This window comes from Cylas formicarius, unplaced genomic scaffold (genome assembly GCF_029955315.1).
Source record: "Cylas formicarius isolate icCylForm1 unplaced genomic scaffold, icCylForm1.1 PGA_scaffold_4__25_contigs__length_36172078, whole genome shotgun sequence".
Taxonomy (NCBI): Eukaryota; Metazoa; Arthropoda; class Insecta; order Coleoptera; family Brentidae; genus Cylas; species Cylas formicarius.
In genome coordinates this window covers 10,092,386-10,113,393 of record NW_026844334.1, presented here as the reverse complement: position 1 = coordinate 10,113,393, position 21,008 = coordinate 10,092,386, and the positions used below count along the sequence as shown (strand labels likewise).

General features: G+C 33.5%; 1 protein-coding gene across 3 annotated transcripts in view; it reads right to left on the bottom strand.

The window, feature by feature from the left end:
* Positions 1–518: 518 nt before the first annotated feature.
* Positions 519–21,008, bottom strand: part of LOC132700907 (limbic system-associated membrane protein-like) — a 157,718-nt gene continuing 137,228 nt past the window's right edge. For all 3 annotated transcript variants that reach the window (XM_060668488.1, XM_060668489.1, XM_060668490.1), the window contains 3 exons: positions 17,712–17,861; positions 16,679–16,720; positions 519–928 (listed from right to left, as the gene is read on the bottom strand). In XM_060668488.1, the coding sequence (XP_060524471.1) occupies positions 798–928; positions 16,679–16,720; positions 17,712–17,861 (323 nt within the window). In that variant the 3' untranslated portion in view covers positions 519–797. The remainder of the gene's footprint in view (positions 929–16,678; positions 16,721–17,711; positions 17,862–21,008) is intronic.

The following is a 21,008-nucleotide window of genomic DNA, read 5'->3' as shown; positions in this document are numbered from 1 at the left end:
AATACTACGTAATGACGTACTTCAAAATTTCAAACCCAAATTTTTGAATAATGACTCGGGATGAAACTTAAAAAATGATAAGAAGTGATATGTTTATTAATAATCTGCCATACGTAGCGCCTTCTACAAATTGTCCCAAAATTTTTCGTGAAAATGGATTTCTCATAGCAGAAAACCCGATTTGCTAAATTTTGTGCAAAGAGCTTGAATATTTCGGAAATTATAAGAAAAAATTAATAACGAACCTTGACACGTTGTATCTTTGTTAGTATCAACTTTTCGACTACGGTAAGTTTTTATTAAATCATAATATTTTTATAAAAAAAATCTCCTGTTTTGCCACGTACCATTACTTACGGGAAACCCTGCATATAGCAAGTAAGTTTCCATGGAGGAATTCTACAGGATGCTTTCGAGTTCGATAACTTCAAGATAGGTTTCAGACAACACCAAAAAGAACTGCGTCCAATATTTGTCCACCTCGTACAAAGTAAATAAAGACACCGGGATGTCGTCAAACCAATTTATTTACAATTTTATTCCCTACATCGAATTGGTTCATCCTCAAACACAACGCCTTTACAAAAAAAAACGTGTATTTACACAATAAAGGATACACGAAATGAGACTCTTCGCGCAATACCCCCTCGAAACAGACATTTTCATCCCGAAACGGCACGGCACGCACACAAAAGCACGTCGTCTCCAAACCACTTGTAGCCGAGAAGCGTATAAAAATATTTTGACGGCGAGGGTTTTATTGTCCGCAGCCGAATGTGCATCGGGGGTTGATTCCATTATGTCACAGGAAGGGCGGCCGACGTCGCGGCGGCAAGCAGGAATGCCACGCCGATTTGTTTTATGGCTCCTCCAGAATTTTGAAGATCCGTGCCAGACTGGAGCAGCGAGCCTGCTCGATTTTGGATACCTGCAATCGGGGTACAGAGCAATTACTTTTCATATTAAGGAATTAACAAGTTTCGGGCTCGGTATATGAAATATCAAATTCCTATGTGGTCGAAATTTTGGCAATTGTATTGTCCTCTTAAGGATTCTTAAGTATATATACAACACAATTAGATTAATTACAAATGCCAACAAAAAGGATTAAATGATGGCACAATGCAGATTATTATTGGTAATCGTTGGAGACGTTGCTTAATTATGTAAAGGAATAGCAAAATAATAAAAGTGACAAACAAAAATTAAACTTAAAATACAGCTAAAAACAGACCATGTTCATAATAAGGATAATTTTCCGTTTTAGTATTCGGGGTGTTTTCTAATTGAATATTTAAGGGGGAGATTTTTGGGTCCATTTTAAAAAGAAAACTTCTTATGAGCATATATCCTAAATGTTATTGAGATACAGGGTGGCGAAATTTTCAAAAATAAAATATATTTTTATAATATCTGTAATACCACTTTGGATATCATAATGAAATTTGACATACACGTACTATATATACTATGTATGTATTTTTTTCACATGTTAATTTTTGCAGAAATTGATGATTTGTGATTTTGATGATTTCTCTTAAAATAAAAATTATTTTTGCAATCTCCAATCATTTCTGAAGAAATTTGATTTCTTTATGTTTTCTAACCCCCTGTACGGTTTTCGCTTAAAAAAATTAAAACATCTCTGCATGGTCATAAACAATATGGTTAATATGACAGCATGCAGAGAAATCAGATTTGGTTACTGAAAACCGTGCAAAAGATAAAAAAAATTAAGAGATCTAATCTGCTAATAAATGAAAGCAAATAATTTCATTATTGACTTTTAGGGACATCAGTGGCATGCCACTGACTATCTATCAACAAAAAATATTTGGGTTAATTGGGTCGCCACTGCACTGGTTAAATTGAGAACATTTTTTTGTGAAAAATAAAATACCTGCCTAAAACAAAATATCTAGTTTTTAGTTAACAACCAGTGCCGTTCAAAAAAAAAAAATTAGAAGACCGTTGTTTTTATTTTTAAAGTTTTAATAATATAAAATAACATTCTTAACAATAAGATAAATAATAAACAATTCTTATTTTCATTTATTTTATTTGTTTAAGTATTCGTATTCGATTCGTATTCGTATAATCAAGATGCTGTCATATTAACGATGTTGTTATGAAAGAATTATTTAAGATAAATCGGTGGCGTACCATCAATGCCTGCCAAAATGACATGCGAAATTCCGTACTCCCGCTACTGGTGTATTTTTAAAAAAATGTGATACACTAAATAATGGCGCTTGATACATAATATATATGTGCCAAATTTCATTAAAATGTATAAATTTTTATTACAAACATTAAAAAAATACATTTTATTTTTGAAAAATTTACCATCCCGTATCCCAAGAGTTAAGATGTTTAGGACATATATGCGTAAGAAGTTTTCTTTTTAAAGTGGACCCAAAAATGGCCCCTCAATTTCAATTAGAAAACACCCTGAATACAGTAAAATCGTATCCCATTACATTACATTACTCAAAAGGCAACGAAAATTGTTAATTTATTACTCTAACCGTTCTAATCGAAAGGTATCGTATGTACCATTGGAAAGAAAATAAGGCAAGAGAAAACAATTAATGCACTTTTTATTTTCTTTATTTCTTGACAGATTTTTTATATATAATGGGCTGTTATCCGATGCTTGATTTTAGAACACGATTATAAAAGTTATAAAATTGCCGAAACGTCGACAATATAAATTTTAATTTTTCATAAACCTGATAGTCCATCACTATTTTGAGAAATTTTTACCGAAAGTTGCATTGCATATGCATTTTTGCACTTTTTGAACTGTACTTGTCATTTTCATTTGTGGTTTCATTATCTTTCATTTTGCCGAAAGTACCATTTTATAGCGAAACATTGCAACCTTGTTTAACGATATTTATTCATTTCGGCGTAATAAAAAGTATAGAAAAGATTTCTCTTAAACTAAAAACGAATAAATAAATGGTAAATAGAGTCTATAAGATCTCGTATGTTATAGATTTTTGGAAGTAATTTTAACTAACAAAAAAGAACAGAACTCCAAATTCACAGATTTTAAATGTAGTATCTACTTTACATATGGTTTATCTTCATAAATTCAATAGTCATTCATAAAATGAAAATCAATGAAAGGTGTAATCTCGTTAAATTTTATTGTTCCACTAACAATGTTCTTCATAGCAAAACTATCACACATTAAGAATGTTGACCTAGGAGATAATTTATAAAATTTGAAAAAGTAGCCAATCTCTCAAAGTGGAGTAGTAAACTCCAAAGAGAATAAATCCACATTAATTTAATCCTTTTTCATAATAAAGGCGTCAATAAGTCAGCACATGTTTCGAGTACTCAAGTGATGGTCTTCAGCTAACGTTTATAACAAAAGAAAATCACTCGGCAGAAACAGTAAACTAATATTGAGGCGGTAAAGACGCACCATTCGTGCGCCTAGTTAAAACTTTAAATTTTAAATGGATGGAGCAGATTTAATTTGAGTTACTATTTGATGAGCAAAAGTGTCCCGAAATGAAAAAAATTCCATTTCTCATTATATCAGTAATAACGAGATTTTCACGTGGTACCAGAACAACTTACAGCCAAAGATAAAGATGTGTTTGATATTTTTTTAAACAGTTAAACATGTGTTTATTTACTTCAATAATTTTTTTAAATTAATGTAAGTGTCTCTCTCTATCACGAAAAATATTAATCGTATTACTGCAAAAAGAAGCATATGTATGTACGGTAAGCAAATAAAGTTAAATGCATTTTCATTCAAAATTTTTATATTTCTTTCTGCATTTACTCAAGTTTTTTTAAATCTTCAGAATTGAAGATCAAAAATTGACAAGGTTCCTATACAAATTTTATTAAACTCATGCATAGCAATTTTTAGTAAGTATTAATACCGAATAGCCAATAACCAATTGATTAATTTCAGTTCATTGGTGTTTTGAGCTAATGTTTTGGAGGGTTACTTCCAGTAGACAATTATTAAGTTGTTCCGAACGGTATATTGCTCTTAGCTAAAGAGCATATCTTTCCCTAGATAATCACTATGAAACAGAAGTACAACTTTTTGAATATTGGATTCCAGAGTGAATTTAAAAAAATATTCGCAACTTGAACCTCAAACGTATTTACTATCATTCCACGGAGTGCAAGTTGTTTAAAATTAAATTGCAAGTCTCCTAGGATTCATAACAATAAATTGATATATACAGGAAATAACTATGAGGTTAAGCATTAACTTCGTTAATACAACAGGGAGGCACTGCAGGTTTTAAATAAAAAAATTAACAATATATCGGGTGACATAAAAAAGCGAACACATCCTATAACTATTAAATTGTCCGTGATAGTGATAGTTGTGATTTGAAATTTTAAATGTTCGGTATAGTCTAAGGCAAGGCAAAGACCGGCAAAGAAAGTTATGCAGATTTCCTGGGAAACATTATTCGGTATTTCGTACTCTGCGAGTGATGTGATACGGTAATTTTAAGTTTGCCAAATACGTAGCATAACGTTAGCAATAGGTCGATATTTTACTACTCTTTTATAATAAGGAGCAAAATATTAATTTGAGAAATATTGATTATAAAAGTAAGTTTCTAGTATTATAAGAACCACAGTCCACAAAAAAATAATTTAGTTCCATTTAACAAATATAAGCAATAAAAAATTGTATTTAGTTTAAATCTTTTTTGAATAGCGCTTTCATTGACTGTGACCGATTGTGACGTCAATTCGCGCGTAGACTACGCACCAGCCGGAGGGTAGAATAGAGAAGCCATTAGAGAACAACAACACGTTCGTTTGGTGATCTTAATTTTAGTCTTGATCTTGTTGCTGATTTTGTTATCTTGTGTTTAGTATCAAACAGAAAGTTTTAAAAATGACCGAAACCGATTTTTTAAAAGGTCAACCTGATAACTTACCTTTAGTGGATATGTTTATGGTTACATTTGACATACAAAACGCCGAAAGTTTTTCTTTTGCTGAGGTTTGCGGTGTTAAAGCTAAAAAGCATGTCCATAGAAAATTTAGCTATTATTTTTAAACCAATATAATAGTATAATCAGCTTACAGTTTTCTAGTTTTTAAAATTCAAATACTATATCAAATAAGATGTAATATATTGAACAAAGAAAAGACAAAAATGATTACTGGAAACCTAAATACTGATTTTAAAGTATCTTGGCATTGATAACCTAAAGTGTTCTTTATTTTATATAGATCAGGAAGCCTTTCCTATGGCTAAAGTGACACCTGAACGTAATGTTAACAAAAGAGAAGGCTTTTGTTGTCTGGTAGACGAATAAAACGTTTATCCTGACGTTTTACGGGTTTACGATGGTTAACTTGTAATATAGTTTTTGTGTTGCTTCCATTATCATCACGTAAATTACACTAAGCACAAATAAAAATTTTACACGAGGCAAAAATAAACCTAAATAATGTAATTCTCGGCCTATAAGCAGAGAATAACACTATAACACGTCACCTTATCGATCGAAAAGCAGCGGTATGACGTCACGATCATTCCCGTTTCATTTAAAAGAAATAGCCAGGTATGGCAACCTGAATTATTTATTTCAACTTAAATATTGGGTTTTAAATATTGTTTTCGAAAGTGTGACATACGAACTGCAACATCGAACGCGAACATCTTTTATAAATCCGGTGCTAAGCTTACTGATCCATTTAAACCCGGTTTCCCTCTTCTCCAACTGTCGATATCTAAATCCGGTTAATTGACCAGTAGAAAGGCGACGACCAACTTCTCACCCTCTGTCACGGGGTTCTAAAAAATGCAAGCCTTCTGTGGCAATCCCGGCATTTAAATTTGAAAAGAAACGGATCATTTCTCGACAGGTTCATCTTGCAAGAAAAGAGCGATCCAATCGAATTTACTGTTTCAACCGGACCGTCTTCGATGTAAACAAATAAGGGATGATTACGACGGGAAAATTAATGGGATCGTGAGGAAAAACACAAGACGGTAGTTCTTTTTTCGGGATTCTTTTTCGACGTCGAACATTCGTTTCGGACTGTATTATACGGCGCTTTAGCTTGACGAATGACAGGGTTTTTCTAAGTCGAGGGTTGATCCGGCCATCCGGCATGAAATTTTCGCTTATTATATTTCTCGGCGAGGAGGAAAATTAATAAATAGACAAAACGGTGGCCGTCAGTATAACTTCATAAACCACATTTATACAAAAACTTGGCTATTAATGTTTGACGTGAAGATTGAAATTTTCGCCCCAGCAACCACAATGAGCTCGCACTGTTATTTAAGTTTATATTAATGATCGCGATCTCTTCGAAAATCATTATCAGTACAAAAGAAGTTGATCCAGAACCTCTACGACCGAACAGAAATTTCGATAGCGTCTAATTGCAATCAATTTTGCGAGTGTTATAATGCAGCATATCAGTGAATAATCTGTGCTATATGCATACCCCGCTCTAGTATTGCATTTCACAATTATAGGTAAAGCAAGAATTTCGGGAAATATACAGTGTCAGTATTTGGCAGAACAGAGAGCAAAATGACACAATGTACAGGCTGTCCCGTTTAGAAAATCAAAGTGGCCGCTACCTTTTGATCCAATCGGCACACTACGACTCTACAGATATTTTAGATAGACAAAGAAGAGTTAAAAGCACATGTTCACCAAATCGCCAGTCCCGTTTTCCTTCTGTTTCTTAATGCGAGAGATTTATAAATATTTATTAGCAGTATTCCATACGCGTAATACTTTATTTAAGATGATTGTGCGGTATGCACTAAACAAATTGTGGAAAATATTGCGTTTGCAGAAAACTCAATACAGAAAATCACTTTTAATAGAGAAAGAGAGAAAAAACTATTTGTACAATATATGTTGTTAACAAAATGGCTTCAAAAGTAAAAATATTTGTAGAAAGGAATTACACCACTTGATTGTCGTTAAACTCTCTTCGAAGAGGGAATAAAGTCAGTCAGAGTGTGGTAAGAACACAACATACAAGGAAATACATTAGTATAAAGAAGTTGTTTTGCAAATGGTAGATTTTCTTTAAATAATAATATTTATTGCAATTTATGTATGGTATTATTTACATTCATATCTTAGTTATCTACCGATCTCTATAATTATGGTCATGTATGATTATTGTTATATTTAAGATTCCAACAAACTAGTTGCTTAACGCCGCAGTCACATTATTTCAATTCACCTAAGTCGTCCTTCTATTGTATGCAAATTAGTGCAACTCCAATTTACTACCGATTCGACGTATGTAGGAAATAGAAGCACTGAATTTATAGGAAATTTCCATTGCAATTTATCAGAACTTTACGCTACAACATTTCAGTTATGGTCTGTTCATAGATATAAGAAAGTGACAAATTGCTTTTGGAATGGGATTATCCAAGGGTGGTCATTAAGATACAATGCAACAAGATTATTGCCTAAAGTTTCGGAATTTAAATTTAGGTAAAATTGTGGTCCGTAATAGAAAATAATTTTATACCTACCTGTGTTTAATATTCTTTGGTTTGGTACACTACTTAGTTTAAGTTTATGAGTAATCATTCTTATTTCGTGTGTAATACAGCGTGTGTTGAATCGTGTGCGAATTATGCAAAATATGTGCGAGTCTAGTGTATCTCAGGAGATGCTCCCTCCCAAATGTAGAAAACACTATTCTATTGTGACTAAAGGAAGTTATAAACAATGTTTATTTGACTCTCATTGAACGTGGTGCTAGCAAGCAAGCATCTTTAGAAGAAACGGCCACATTGACAAAAATTCCAACATCAACTGCCATTCGTCGTAACAATGTTTTTTCCCCGTGTTAACTCCAATGTTCTCAAACTTATAGAAACCGAAGTTTTTAACATCTCTCCCCAAAGTTGGGAAAATTGTGTTAAACATATAGAAAAAGCAGGACAATCGTATATCCATATTGCATATAATATAGAACAAATAATAATTAGAACAGGCGATGATAGCGATAATGATGCTGATATATTATGTAAATAATTTTAAGTAATTTAAGTAGGTAATAAAAATAATTTTTAATTTTATTTTAGATTTAAACATAAATATATACATAAATAAATAAATATTGTTTAGTATCTTTCCTAACAAAACACCAAATATTTAAATTCTAAGCAAAGTACGGACCTGTTTCATTTTCATATTTCATTCTTACAGCTTGCCGAGTCTTTCCTTAATTCGTATCAGTTAGTCACTTTTTTATATCTATGAACAGACTTTACCTTGCTTTCTCGCATTAAGAAACAAAGTATACCCGAACATCTCACAATTTCGGAACATTCCTCTCTACCTTTACTACCTCTCGTGTCTCACCGAAGCATAGCAAAATACACTATTTCTTTTCCTAGTGCATTTCTGGCAACTATTCTATCTAATTTATAGCACGACTCCTGACGATTTGATAAGATTGTGTACGCGTTTCTTAACCTACAGTCTCATCAGAGCTCAACATTTATATCCATTCCAAAGTCACTTTGAGACCCACAAGAACGACGAATCAATAAACGATAAAAACCCACCCGCCGACAATTTTATTCTCAAAAAACCAAAGCTCCAAAGGCAACCGGATCCGAATAGGACATGATTTTAAAGTCTTGCAAATATTGAGTCTCAATCAGTGAAAGAAACAGTGAAATCCTCTCTTCGACGCGGATATAAGCACAATCCTTTTTCGATTACTGTTTATACACGGCTTACGGAGAACGTGATAAAATCGAGACAGAAGGGCGTGACTCGAATTCGGAATAAGCTGTCTCTTTTTTCTCTCTTTCGCTTTTCGTCTCCACATTGCGTTTACGCCGGTTAGCTAATAATTTCAAAAATTGACGATCCTAATAATATACCGTCTGCAATGAAATACCTCATCGAGCATGTCAGATGTCTTCATGCCTCAATGCATGTTGTGGTTCGAAAATAGTGTATTTTAAGAAAAAAATGTTATTTAATGTGAAAAATACAATTTTAAAATCTCTACAAGAAATTTTAAATCGCCTTGTTTGACGAGACAAAATTGCAAAGAAATTGTACTAAATCAATCAAGTTTCAAATAAAAAAAAATCCATATAGACGAGAACGAGAAAAATTAAATATTTCTTAAAGCTCTGATAATTAAAGGATATGGTTTTGACTCCTTATCCGATTTAACATTTTCGTCATAAATGTAATGTAGTTCCCGCAGTACGGACAGTGCAGGACTTCTATGGGACACTCGCTTCTATCTCAGGCGTATTTGCTCCTAGATTTTATAACTGTGGTTTTAAAGAGGAATTAAAATGGAGAAGTTTAAAAAGATTTTTATATTTATACTGATACGAGAGAGCTGGCGAAAATCAGTCCAGCAAGTCATTAAACAACAGAAATTCATCATCGATCCTTTAATTCTAATGTCAAGAAAAGTGGTGACAGAAATTCAGAGAAGGAAGAAGAAATTATAATGTAATTGTCATATCATAGTACTTTTGATTTAATTCTAAAATATAATGTTCGGGTGGAAATAGCCAAGATGTATAAAATAAGTCAAAGCACCTTCCTACTAAAGGGTGCACAAATTTGAGGTTAGGAAGTAAACTGGCTTAAAAACACACTTTTTTTGACGAACTCGAATAGGATGTCCACCTCTAGGACTACCACTAGCAATAACTTGTGTGGCTCGTGGCGCCGTCTCACCAAACCACGGGTCTACTCATGTCAACATTGACCTACTGCGGCAGCAAACAATAGGTTATCATAGTTTAGTAGCCCAGAGAATTCACGGTAAGGGCTTATTCTTGTTCATTCTTAAAAAATACCATACAGCCACTTTCTTTGCATGTGTTGGGTTTGGGAGGACTGTTTGTGGATTTTGTGAGCCCCATATGCCACAATTTTTTCTTTACATAACAGCCTGTGAAAATGAGCCTCGTCAATAAAGACGATTTTGTTAAAAATGTTTTCATTTAGTTTTTTAAACAGATAATTCACCAACGTTAGACGCAAACAATGATTGTCCGATTTGTTTACATCACTATGGCTATAAGCTGATTGTTTTGGCCTATTATCGGGAACAATACCGCGCGCTTTGAAGCTTCTTCTTCTTCTTCTTTTAGTGCTTTATCATCTGTTGACGTTAGCGATTACATTGACTCATCTAACTGTCTACTGCCGCCCTGAACAGTTCGACAGATGTTTAACTTATAAAGTGCCTAAGGTTGTGTCGCCATGAGATTCTGTGCCTACGAGGACCTCTTTTGCCTTCTAGTTGTCTCTGTGTTATAAGTTGGAGTATTCGACATTTTTTATTTCTCATAATGTGACCAAGTATCCAAGTTAAGAATTCTTTATTGTTATTCATTCTTTGCAAGATGATGTCGTTAGTTACATGCTGTGTCTATGAGACGAGCATCAGTCTACGATAGCACCACATCTCAAATGCCTCCACTTGTTTTTCTGCAGCTGCTGTAAAAGTCCAGACCTCTACACAATAGAGCATTACAGAGAACACGTAACATTTGAGGAATCGCAGCCGTATTTGGAGATTAAGGTTTAGATTACAGAGAATGGAGAGTAATAATTTCCCGAGAGTGATCCCAGCTTTCGTTCAAAGTGCAGTCAAGATATGGAAATGCTTCTACTTTTTCGAACGGGTGTTTTTCACTTGCAGATTAGCTTTGGAGTTTGGATTTTTGCTAATGATCATAATCTTGGTCTTCTTTGTGTTTAAGCTCATGCCATATTCTTTACATATATTTAGGATTCTGTTGATTAATCCCCATATACCTTCTGGGCTGTTTGATATTAGGACTGTATCATCCGCATATCTGAGATTATTTAGCCTCTCACCGTTAATCAGTATTCCATCTTTACATTCGATCAAAGCTTCATTGAAGAGATGCTCTGAGTAGACATTAAATAATAGTGATAAAACGCATCCTTGACGGACACCTTTTGTATATTTATTTCGGTAGATGTTGACTCTGCTACTCGAATTTTTGTCGACTATGTAGGTTGGCAATGCGTATATCGTATATGTGCATCTTTTATTCCTGATTAGTGTAGTATTTCGAGGAGCTTTTTCGAGGAGACTTTGTCAAACACCTTTCAAAAATCAATAAAGCAGAGAAAAACGTTGCAGTTAATGTCGCGAGCTCTTTGGATCAATACTTGAATTCCAAATAATGCTCCTCTGGTACCTAGGCCATTTCTAAATACCATTTCTGTTTCCCCAATATCATGTTGTAGTTGAGGATGTATTCTATTGTGGGTTATATACAAAAAACTTTGAAGACATGACTCATCAAGCTAATTTTGCTATGTTTTTCGCATTTTTTGAGGTTCCTGGACTTAGGAAGATGATAGAAGAGATTCTCGTGGCATGTTGCCTGTTTGATATATTTTATTGAACAACTTTGTTGCGGTGTCTATGTGGTCTTCGTCCAGTTTATTTGAAAAGTTCCGCTCTGATTTCATCAGGTCCTGGCGCTTTATTAATTTTTAGTCATTTGATTGCTTTGATTGTTTCTTCCTTAGTAATAGTAATAATCTATCTATGTGTTCTGAATCCTTATAACTTTCTTCATGAAACATTTCAAACATATATTCTTCTCATATATATTTTTTTTATATTCTTTTGTAGGTTGAATTTATCATGTTTTATCTCAAGGTCTCTATTTCTGCACACTTTTCTATTAGCCATGCTTTCTTTACCTGTTTGATCTTTTGCAATATAGTTTTATGTATTTGTTTATACTCCTCTTGGTGTTTGTTTTAATATTTTTTCAGTATGTCGTCAGTCATCTATTTTTTGTTTTTCTTTCTTCCTGTTGGAGTTAAATATTTTCCTTTGCTCCATTAATGTTTTCCCAGATTTCCTCAATGACCTGCTCTCTTTCGGTTTTTGCTTCTTCTTCTTATTCGGATTTTCAACAACGGGTATTGATGGCAATGTTGTCAATCTGGTTTCATATTATATTGTTATTTGCGAAATGATAAATTAAAATTTTCCACAGTCTTCAAATTTCCCAAATTTTAAATTTTACACTTCAAAGGGTCGCCGATTAATTCTTGACCATTCATAGTTTGAAAGCAATAGAATGTAACAGACAGTAAACAAACATGGCCTAAGGAAGTATTTTATAATTTACCTGTTATTGTTGAACCTTTGACCGGATCATTCTACTTGCATAAGCAAAGCATTATTCTCTGGCCGCGTTAACAGTTTTCGTGGTTTGCTCAAAATGGCACAAGAACAATATCCTACGATGGAATTATTAAATGCATAACATTTTAATTGGTCTACTGCAGAGATCGATAACTCAAAGGACGTTTTTGCATTGTGCCCTCGAACTAGCACATTTAAAAGCGTTCCCTATGAAATTAAGGGCCAATTAAATGTTGTACAAGGCCAAATATTTATAAACTTCGTTGTATTTACTTGTAAAGCAAACAGGATAGTGCTATTATTAGACCAGATCAATCTGTGTGTAGATTTGGAACTGGAACTGAAACCTAAATTCATAATCCATGTATATAAAAATAACGCGATCATTCCAAATTCTGCTGCTCAAGAAGATTATCATTTTTTCCGCCAGAGGCCTTGTTGAATCGTAAAAGCGCCAGTGTACGCGTTAAAAAATTCGCTTTATATTTCGCGTCCTGTCGGATCGCCGCGTTTGCAGAACTCCGTAAGAATCGCGGCTGATTTCTTCGATCGTTCGCGATTCGACAAAGATGGCCCCGGCGCTGACTGTTACGATTAACGTTCCGCGATCTCAACGTCAAGCCGACATGCGAGAACTTCATTCGTTTCGCCCGACTACTACGCCAATTATTAAAACTTGTATAATTCTTAAGCGTAATGACGACGTCGGCCGTGATTAAACGGCACGAAAAGGAACTGCAAATACGAACACTTTAGCTGCCTAGTTATTGAGTTATTTACTTGGCGCGAAACGGAGCCCGCGAGTGTCGTGAACGCGTCAATTTTGCACGATACTTTTTCGGATCGCAGAGTCAACGTCTTTATAAAAGTAACGCTAGATGTGGCGTATTCTAACTATTTAAGTTTAAGTAATGATAACAATACATGAGTAATTAACTGTGGCGTTTATCTCGATTATATTTAATAAAATGTGTAAAAACACAATGACGGTTATAGTTCGCCCAAAGATATACCGTTTTTAGAACCTGCTCTCCAGTGAGAACAGTTACGCGCTTATAGTGACGTAATCAAAAATGATCCATATGTCCTAGCTAAATTCCTAAAATAACCATAAACAACGATTTCAAAGTAATGAACTGGATAAAGATATCAAACTCCGCACAATTTCTCTGGACTTTACACATTTTATATAGTCATCCATTGACGGTTAAGATGGTTCAACAGCAATTTAAATCGACATCTGGCTGAGTGACTTGTCGAATATGAAGTTATAGTTTGACTAACAATTTACCGTTTTTACTCTATGTCTTTCTATGGTCTTGAATTCGGAATGAGTTTAGGATCCGCCTGATCTAAATCAGAAACGACCATTCTTTTTAGTACGTGGCAGTATTTAAGATAGCCAACAAGAAATGTGCTGTGCGGATTATTAATTCATATCATGTGCTTTTGATAAATCTTATGTAGATAGTTGATTTAAAATGGATGTTTTAACAGTTTACCATGCTGTCAGTTTTATAAAAAAATATTTTCTTAGTCGTCGAAGCTTTGGAGTTATTTCAATTGTTGTTTTTCAATTGTTTTTCAAGACTCAGTGGAATTGCGGTACCATATACATTTTATTATAATTTATTTCTTAGCATCATTCAATTTTGTTAGTCACTTGCGTTGCACCAGCGACGAAGAAGTTGAGATTGCGGTCGATAACCTAATAATCGTTGATAATGAACATCCGTCAACTTCAAATGAATCAAAGACTAGGACACATTTGCCAGTTGCTGCCAAAATTATAATTTTAAATGTGTTTTGTGTTTGTGAAATCGACATCTGGGGAAAGTGTAGCCATAAAACCAGGAAAGAAAAACGCGTAAAGATCGTGGGGTCTCAAAAAGTCTATTTGACATGCACGGAATAGTGAGACAGTTGATATATGATGTCTATCACAAGAATATTGTTTTTACAATTAAAACTTTACATGAAGAGTTGCGTAGTGTTTTGAATATTGACTGCTGCCAAGAGACTTTGAGTGCGTTCGTACGAAAAATTGGTTTTTATGACAAAACCATGAATAAGAGACAGGTTATGCATTTTGTTGAAAAAAAATATGTAGAACATGTCACCTAAGAAGAAAATCTTTACAGAAGTAATTATGGAGTATAAGTATAATCGAGTTAACTCACCAATTTGTATACACAAAGTACCGAACTACGGTTCTGAAACATCATTGTGGAACTGCGAATGTATTTATTGAGGGTTATAAAGAGAAACACAAGCGAGGTTGGTCTGAGGTTAGACCTTCACAAAAATTTACCAAAGTTGAGTACCCGATTATGTCGTGAAAACGGTATAACGTTCGACGAACTTTATAATTGCTACATATTAACTATTTGCCTTGTTGGCATTTCTTATCAAAATTGCAAGTACCGGACTGATTTTCTCGAGTATTTTTTAGGTAAAAAGGTAGTAGTAGTTTCAAGACACAGAGTATCAAAGATTTATTTTTATTTGTCCTGCATGCCTAAATAATGCCAATTTACGAACGCAAATTAATACCTGGGGAATTTTTAATAATAATAAAGCCTTTTATTGCCGAATGAATGTTTACATTACTAATTGAAAAAATGCGTTAAAACAAATAATAAGAACCAAAAGAGGAAGGAATACTAATGACTGAGTGGCTAGTGAGAAAAGAAAAGAAATTATTTGATTCGGTCAAAACTGAGAGCTCTTTCCGATCAGAAAACACAAGCAAACAGGTGAAATAGACACACTTCCTGCTCCATAAAATATGCAAAATTTTATTTTTTTCTTAATTTACCTCTTGCTTATAAGAGGCGCAACCTATATGTATTTCCTCACTTTAAAAACACTCCTATATTAAATTTCTGGTAAAAAAATGAATTACTACTTAAAAATCTTCTGGATTCTTCCTGAGTCGATTATTGATGAATTCAACGAGAACTTAACTGAAACAGCTCTTAAGTTCTGAAGACGTGAGCAGGATGATTGGCGAATAGTACTGCAGTGGCTTGTGAACGTTTCTTTGAAAAAAAAAAAGAATTCCTCAACCATTTTGACGTGAAACAGGTACTCTTATTTGAAGTCTTTCAGATTAGGAACAAGAGTTCTGGAAAAGGTGTAACAATTCTAATAAGAAAGTTAGAGAAGACATCTAGGTGGCTCCTACAACTTAGAACTAAATTAAAAAATTAATCAAATTTCTCATGAAAAACAAATTTTCTTCATATTGCTGAAAAAAAAACAAAAAAAAAACTTTGATGCCTCTCAGAAGCTAAGCATTTTAGACCACAAGATTACAGTAACTTTTTATTTTAAAATAACTTAATCATTCCATAAAATATTGAATACTTATTAAATACGCCTGTATACAGGGTGTACCAATAAACATGCGGTTCGTCATAAAACAAAATATATATAGGATCACGAAATGCTTCTTGATTTTTAGAACTAGGTTTATTGTGAACCAAAAGGTCCAAAAAATGAATAAAAATACGCTTTGTAAATTTCCACAATTTTTCCTTTTGAAAACGAGTTAAGATACAAAGGCAACTTAAGAAGATACGAAGACAACTTAAGAGGTATAAGATTGTATTTCCCGAAAACGTTATTCATTAGAAATCCGCTCTGGATGACTCAGAAGTTCATTTAAAGAATTCAAGCAAAATTAGCCCTTTAGAAGAGGTCCAAAAATGATATTGCCAAATTTCAATATTCTGCAAATACTGAATTTTGAATTAGAATAATTATAAAATCAAACGTTTTCTCTGTTTATGGCTAAGAAAGACCTACACATTTGGAATTTTGCGATCAACAATTTGTTCCGTCCTTAACTCAACATTTTGCCAATGAAAGAAATAACGAAAGACCATTTTTTTAATTAAGTTCTATGACAGACACGACTGTTTCCAATATCATAATGGGTATCCGATACGTTTAATATCAAGTCTACAAAAAGAAAACGTCACGTGAAAAAGACTGTGCTTAATGAATTTGTTGAGACTGGAATCGGAAATGTGAAATATATGAATAGACTTTATTTGAAGCTAGCTCATTTTAACGCCGCCTCTTATATTTATTTTCAATGTAGTGATCTAAAAACGATCCTTTAGACTTATGGCAACTATAAACACAAACGTGATATGACGTCACTGGTGTATTAACGCTAACTCTACTGAATACTTTTCAGAAGCAAAGTCGGCTTGCTTATTGCGATTATTTAATATGGACAGCATTTTAAAATATACTTCACAAGTCAATTAATATATATCAAAGATTTATCGTGGTTACAATTAGCTATCTATTTTATATCATCTTCAAAAAGTGTGTTTCAAGAAAGGTTAATTAAACAATTCGTTTTAATTTTTAATCTCAATAATCGTATATATCACTTTTTCCTTACTGTCTTAACAGGGCAAATTACAAGGATTTGAGATTGATGCTCGTGGCACAAAAAAAAAGAATGAATTACCTTTTGATATGCTATTGGACAGCTCTGAAGGCTTTGGGACAGCTGAAACCAAAAAAACAACAACTAGTTGAGGCATCTAGATAAAACAAATAATAAAATGACAATTCGCGTCGCACGCCAATGTCTTGCCGGAATAAGAAATATTGTTAAATATGTAAGAGGCTTATTCCGGATTCAATCCCTTTTTAAAGGCGAAATCCTGGGAAAAGCTCAGAATTTTTCCTATTCCTAAGTAGGGACATTCGGTAACGTTATTAAGTTAAAAATAAAGTTTTCAAATTCCTTATTCCGTTTTTGAAGCAGCGGTTTTTCTTCTGTCGCAGCATCTTGTGCTCTTTACATAATGCTATAGAGGAGAATCGTGCAGGGAAAGGTTTATTTTTATGTCGAGCAAACTTGCAGTATAAAACAAGTTGAAATGTAAACTCGAAAATGGGATATCTTGACAGCTTTAAAAAGTTGATTTTACAACAACTCATTTCACAAAATTATAATTAAAAAAACTAGCCTTTCGGCGACATATTTTCGTCACAATTTCCCATTCCGAGGGCACAAAATGCGGAGGCGTAATTAAATGCAATATAAGTCCCATAAAGTCACAGTAGGAAGCCCTTTGGCGCCATACATAAAGTCCGCTCGGTCGGTCAAAGCGGATTCGTCTTTTATGTATCCGCAAAAAAAGCGCTCTTTGAATTTTTTATGTTAACGCAAAATCGAAACCGAGCGAAAATATTAAAACCCGCGGCAAATATGAAATATTAAGCGGATGACGCATGAAAAATTAAATTAGCTCGATAACTATTGGTCGTTAACACTAATTTTCCTTTTAAATTATCCAGATCTCGCGCGATCTCCAACTTTTGAGACGTTTAATGAACTTTATCGGGGGATTCGCTCTCTCGTCAACCGACATTTCACTCGGGACTTTTCGAGGTATTGTTTCCATCAAGTATTGATCAAGAATAACGGTAATCTCGGCAAGAACAAAAACCGCGGGAAGAAGTCAGATGAATTATTCATTTAATCTACTTACCGAACAGCTGAATGGTCCCGTCAGTCTCGCCCAGCGAATTTTTCGCCACACACCTGTAATTCCCGTAGTCGGACTGCTCCACTTTACGTATTAATAAGCTCGTCTGAATTTTATAGCTGCTGGTTTGGTAAGTCGCTTCGAATTTCCCGTCTAAAAAGAAACAAATTGGATTTTTTTATCATCTTCCGAATTACGTAGTCTCAACATTAGAAGGATGATTTGTTTTGCGCACGAAATGACAAACTTGTTTCATTCAATGTTCAAACCTTCCTTGTGTGAATATAAGTTTGAAAGAAATCCGAAACGTTTTTTTGGCAAACGGCTAATCTTGATATGCAGCTAACTTAATCTTAAACAATCAAGGAGTCAAAAAGTTGAGAAATATACACATTTGCATTATGCCGAACCATGTATTAGGTTGTATTTAATTTAGTGTCTATTCACATAAACTTATTTGTATAGTTTAAGAAGAATTTCCTCATTCGTCCATTATTCAGTTTTATAAAACTGGGGCGCAATTTCTCTCTAAAATCTTTCGGATTATATTAATCTGAGAAATCCACTTTTTTTGAAAATCGTGGTTCATTCTTGTACTTTGGCTTAGAAAGTAGTTAAAATAATATAAATTCAAAACACAGATGTTTTATCATGCGCATGTGCAAAAAATTTAGTGGAAGGTCATCCTTAAGCTGACTTGACAGTAGATGAGGGAACAACAAACTAGTTGCTTCAAGCTAGATCGATCGATCGGGACTTTGAACAAAATGTTAATATGAAAAATATTGCTTATAAAAGTAAGTTTATATATAAGCAATTAAACAATTAAACATTGTAAAATTTAAATCCTTTTTGAAACGCGATGTCATTGGCTGTGAGCCGTTGTGACGTCAATTGACTCGTTAGACTACGCGCCAGCCGGATGGTAGCCATTAGAGAACCACAACGCGTTCGTCTTGGTGGTTTTACTTTTAATTTTAGTCTTGATCGTGATGCTTGCATTTATTATCTTGTGTTTAGTAGCAAACAGAAAGTTTTGAAAATTACCGAAGCCGATTTTTTAAAAGGTTTTTTTTGTTGAGGTTCGCGGTGTTAAAACTAAAAAGTATGTCCAGAGAAAATCTAGCCATGAGTTTTAAATCAATATAATAGTATAATCAGCTTAAAGTTTTCTAGATTTTTAAAATTCAAATGGTATATCAAATAAAATTTCAATTATTCAGCAAAAAAAAAAGAAGATTTTTTTAAACCAGTGGAAACCTAAATACTGATTTTAAGGTATTAATAAATTACTAAGCACTAAGCACAAATACAAACTACCGTAGATTAAATACAAACACAACTTTATACGAACCAAAAATAAAGGTAAATAATGTAATTCTCGGCCTATAACCTGAGAATAGCACTATAACATGTCGCCGTATTGATCGAAAAGCAGCGGAATGACGTCACGATCATTCTCGTGCGTTTGGTATTGTTTAAAAAGAATAGCCGAGTGTCACAACTTCAATTATTTACTGCAACTTATATATTGGGTTTTAATATTTGATATGCGTTATTTTTATCCATAAACAAATGTATTATTAGAGATAAGAAAAATCAAGTTCCCTATTGCGCACACTCCAAACATCTCAACTAATTTAAAAACTCCAGAATTGACAACTGCTGCAATAAGTAGTCAAAAGGTTCTCCCTATAATGCAAGACTAATAATTTTCTTAAGAAAAATCAACTGTACTTGTACTTACAGCCATATTGGTAAGTTTTGAAATGATTGATTATTTTAAAAATGTGTAGCGATGTACTTTAAATTTTGCGCGTGCTGTTGTCTGTGCATGGAATATCGATGGATTATATGGCCGTTACCGTTGCCCCAAAAATAAAGTGTGTATTCAGTATTACTGTAGCCATCACCTAACGACAAATGGTGCATTTTATTTAAATCGGTGCTAAGTCTAGTTAATTTGCAATGCAAACTTAATAAATCACAGATTTTAAGTACAGTTCAGTATAATTAAACCTGGATTCAAATTTTAAGTATGGTCCAGGGCTTACAAAATCTCGTATATTCAAAATAACTTTGAAAGAACTACACAAAAAAAAAATATCAAAACGACATCCATTACCTTGAATGCGATATTGACTCGTTTTTTATGTCATTTGAAATTGTTCGCTCGATTTTGAAAATTTTGGAATTGTTTGCGCGCTAAGTGAAAATTTTACATTTTGTTTTGTTATTTGGCATAAAACTCTATTACACAAAAAAATTATCAAAAACATTGGTAATATTTAGATATATTAGAATAGCCGTGGCCTTACTTTACTACACACTAATTTAAGAAATTAGTGCGTTTTTTTAATTACTCTAAATACATGTATACATGTTTCTAAAATGAAAATAAGAAATAGTATCTTTTTATTTTTAAGTGCAAGAGAAACAAACACCCCGCAAGCGTCGCCACTGAACGCCGCGCTGATCATTTCAAACGCAATTCGACGTTGCCAAATCGGTCGAATCTTGGCGCAAATGGCGCCGAAGGAAAAGAAACGTCCCTAAAACCGCATAAAAGCGAATAGTTACATTTTAATTGGTCGCCGACAAAGTTTTTACGACACGCTCTCAAATTGTCAATGTAATTGGCTTACAAACTGGTGTCCGGCACCGTCGTAAACCAACGTGGCGAGATTTAGACGGGTAGGGATCAACTCGTTTTATAACGCCGCGGGATTTATCGGGATTTATTTGCAACGGGTTTAAACACGCGAGCCGCAATCGTGCTAAATTCTGACGAAAGATTTAATTGCGATTACGCGAGGTTTTGGGTGCACGTTGAAATGTTGCGACTGACAAAGTTAGCACGACCCGCGTGCACGACTATAGGCAATAAAAAATTGATTGATTTTTTTAGACGTTTCTGCATTTTCGAACAATTTTCTTTGTCTTCAATTTTTTTATTGTATTTGGGGAGATTGTAGATTATAGAGACAACTGAAATAAAATGAAGCATCAATGTAAAAACGTACAATATTCTTAAATTGAAAAAATTGAAACTATGTTCTTTTAACAGAATTAATTTAAGAAAATATTTAACTCTTTTTCTTTTACTCAGTGCGATTAAAGGAAAATCGTTTTGTCACAACATCACACACAATGTCACAAACCAAATGCTGAATGTGAAAATCGCTGCAACAATATTGCACAATATAATTAATCAATGAGAAATACATTCTCGGTAGATTAGTTTCATTAAAAATAATAAGAACTAAATCGAAGTCATTGTTATATTTATTTTTAATATCA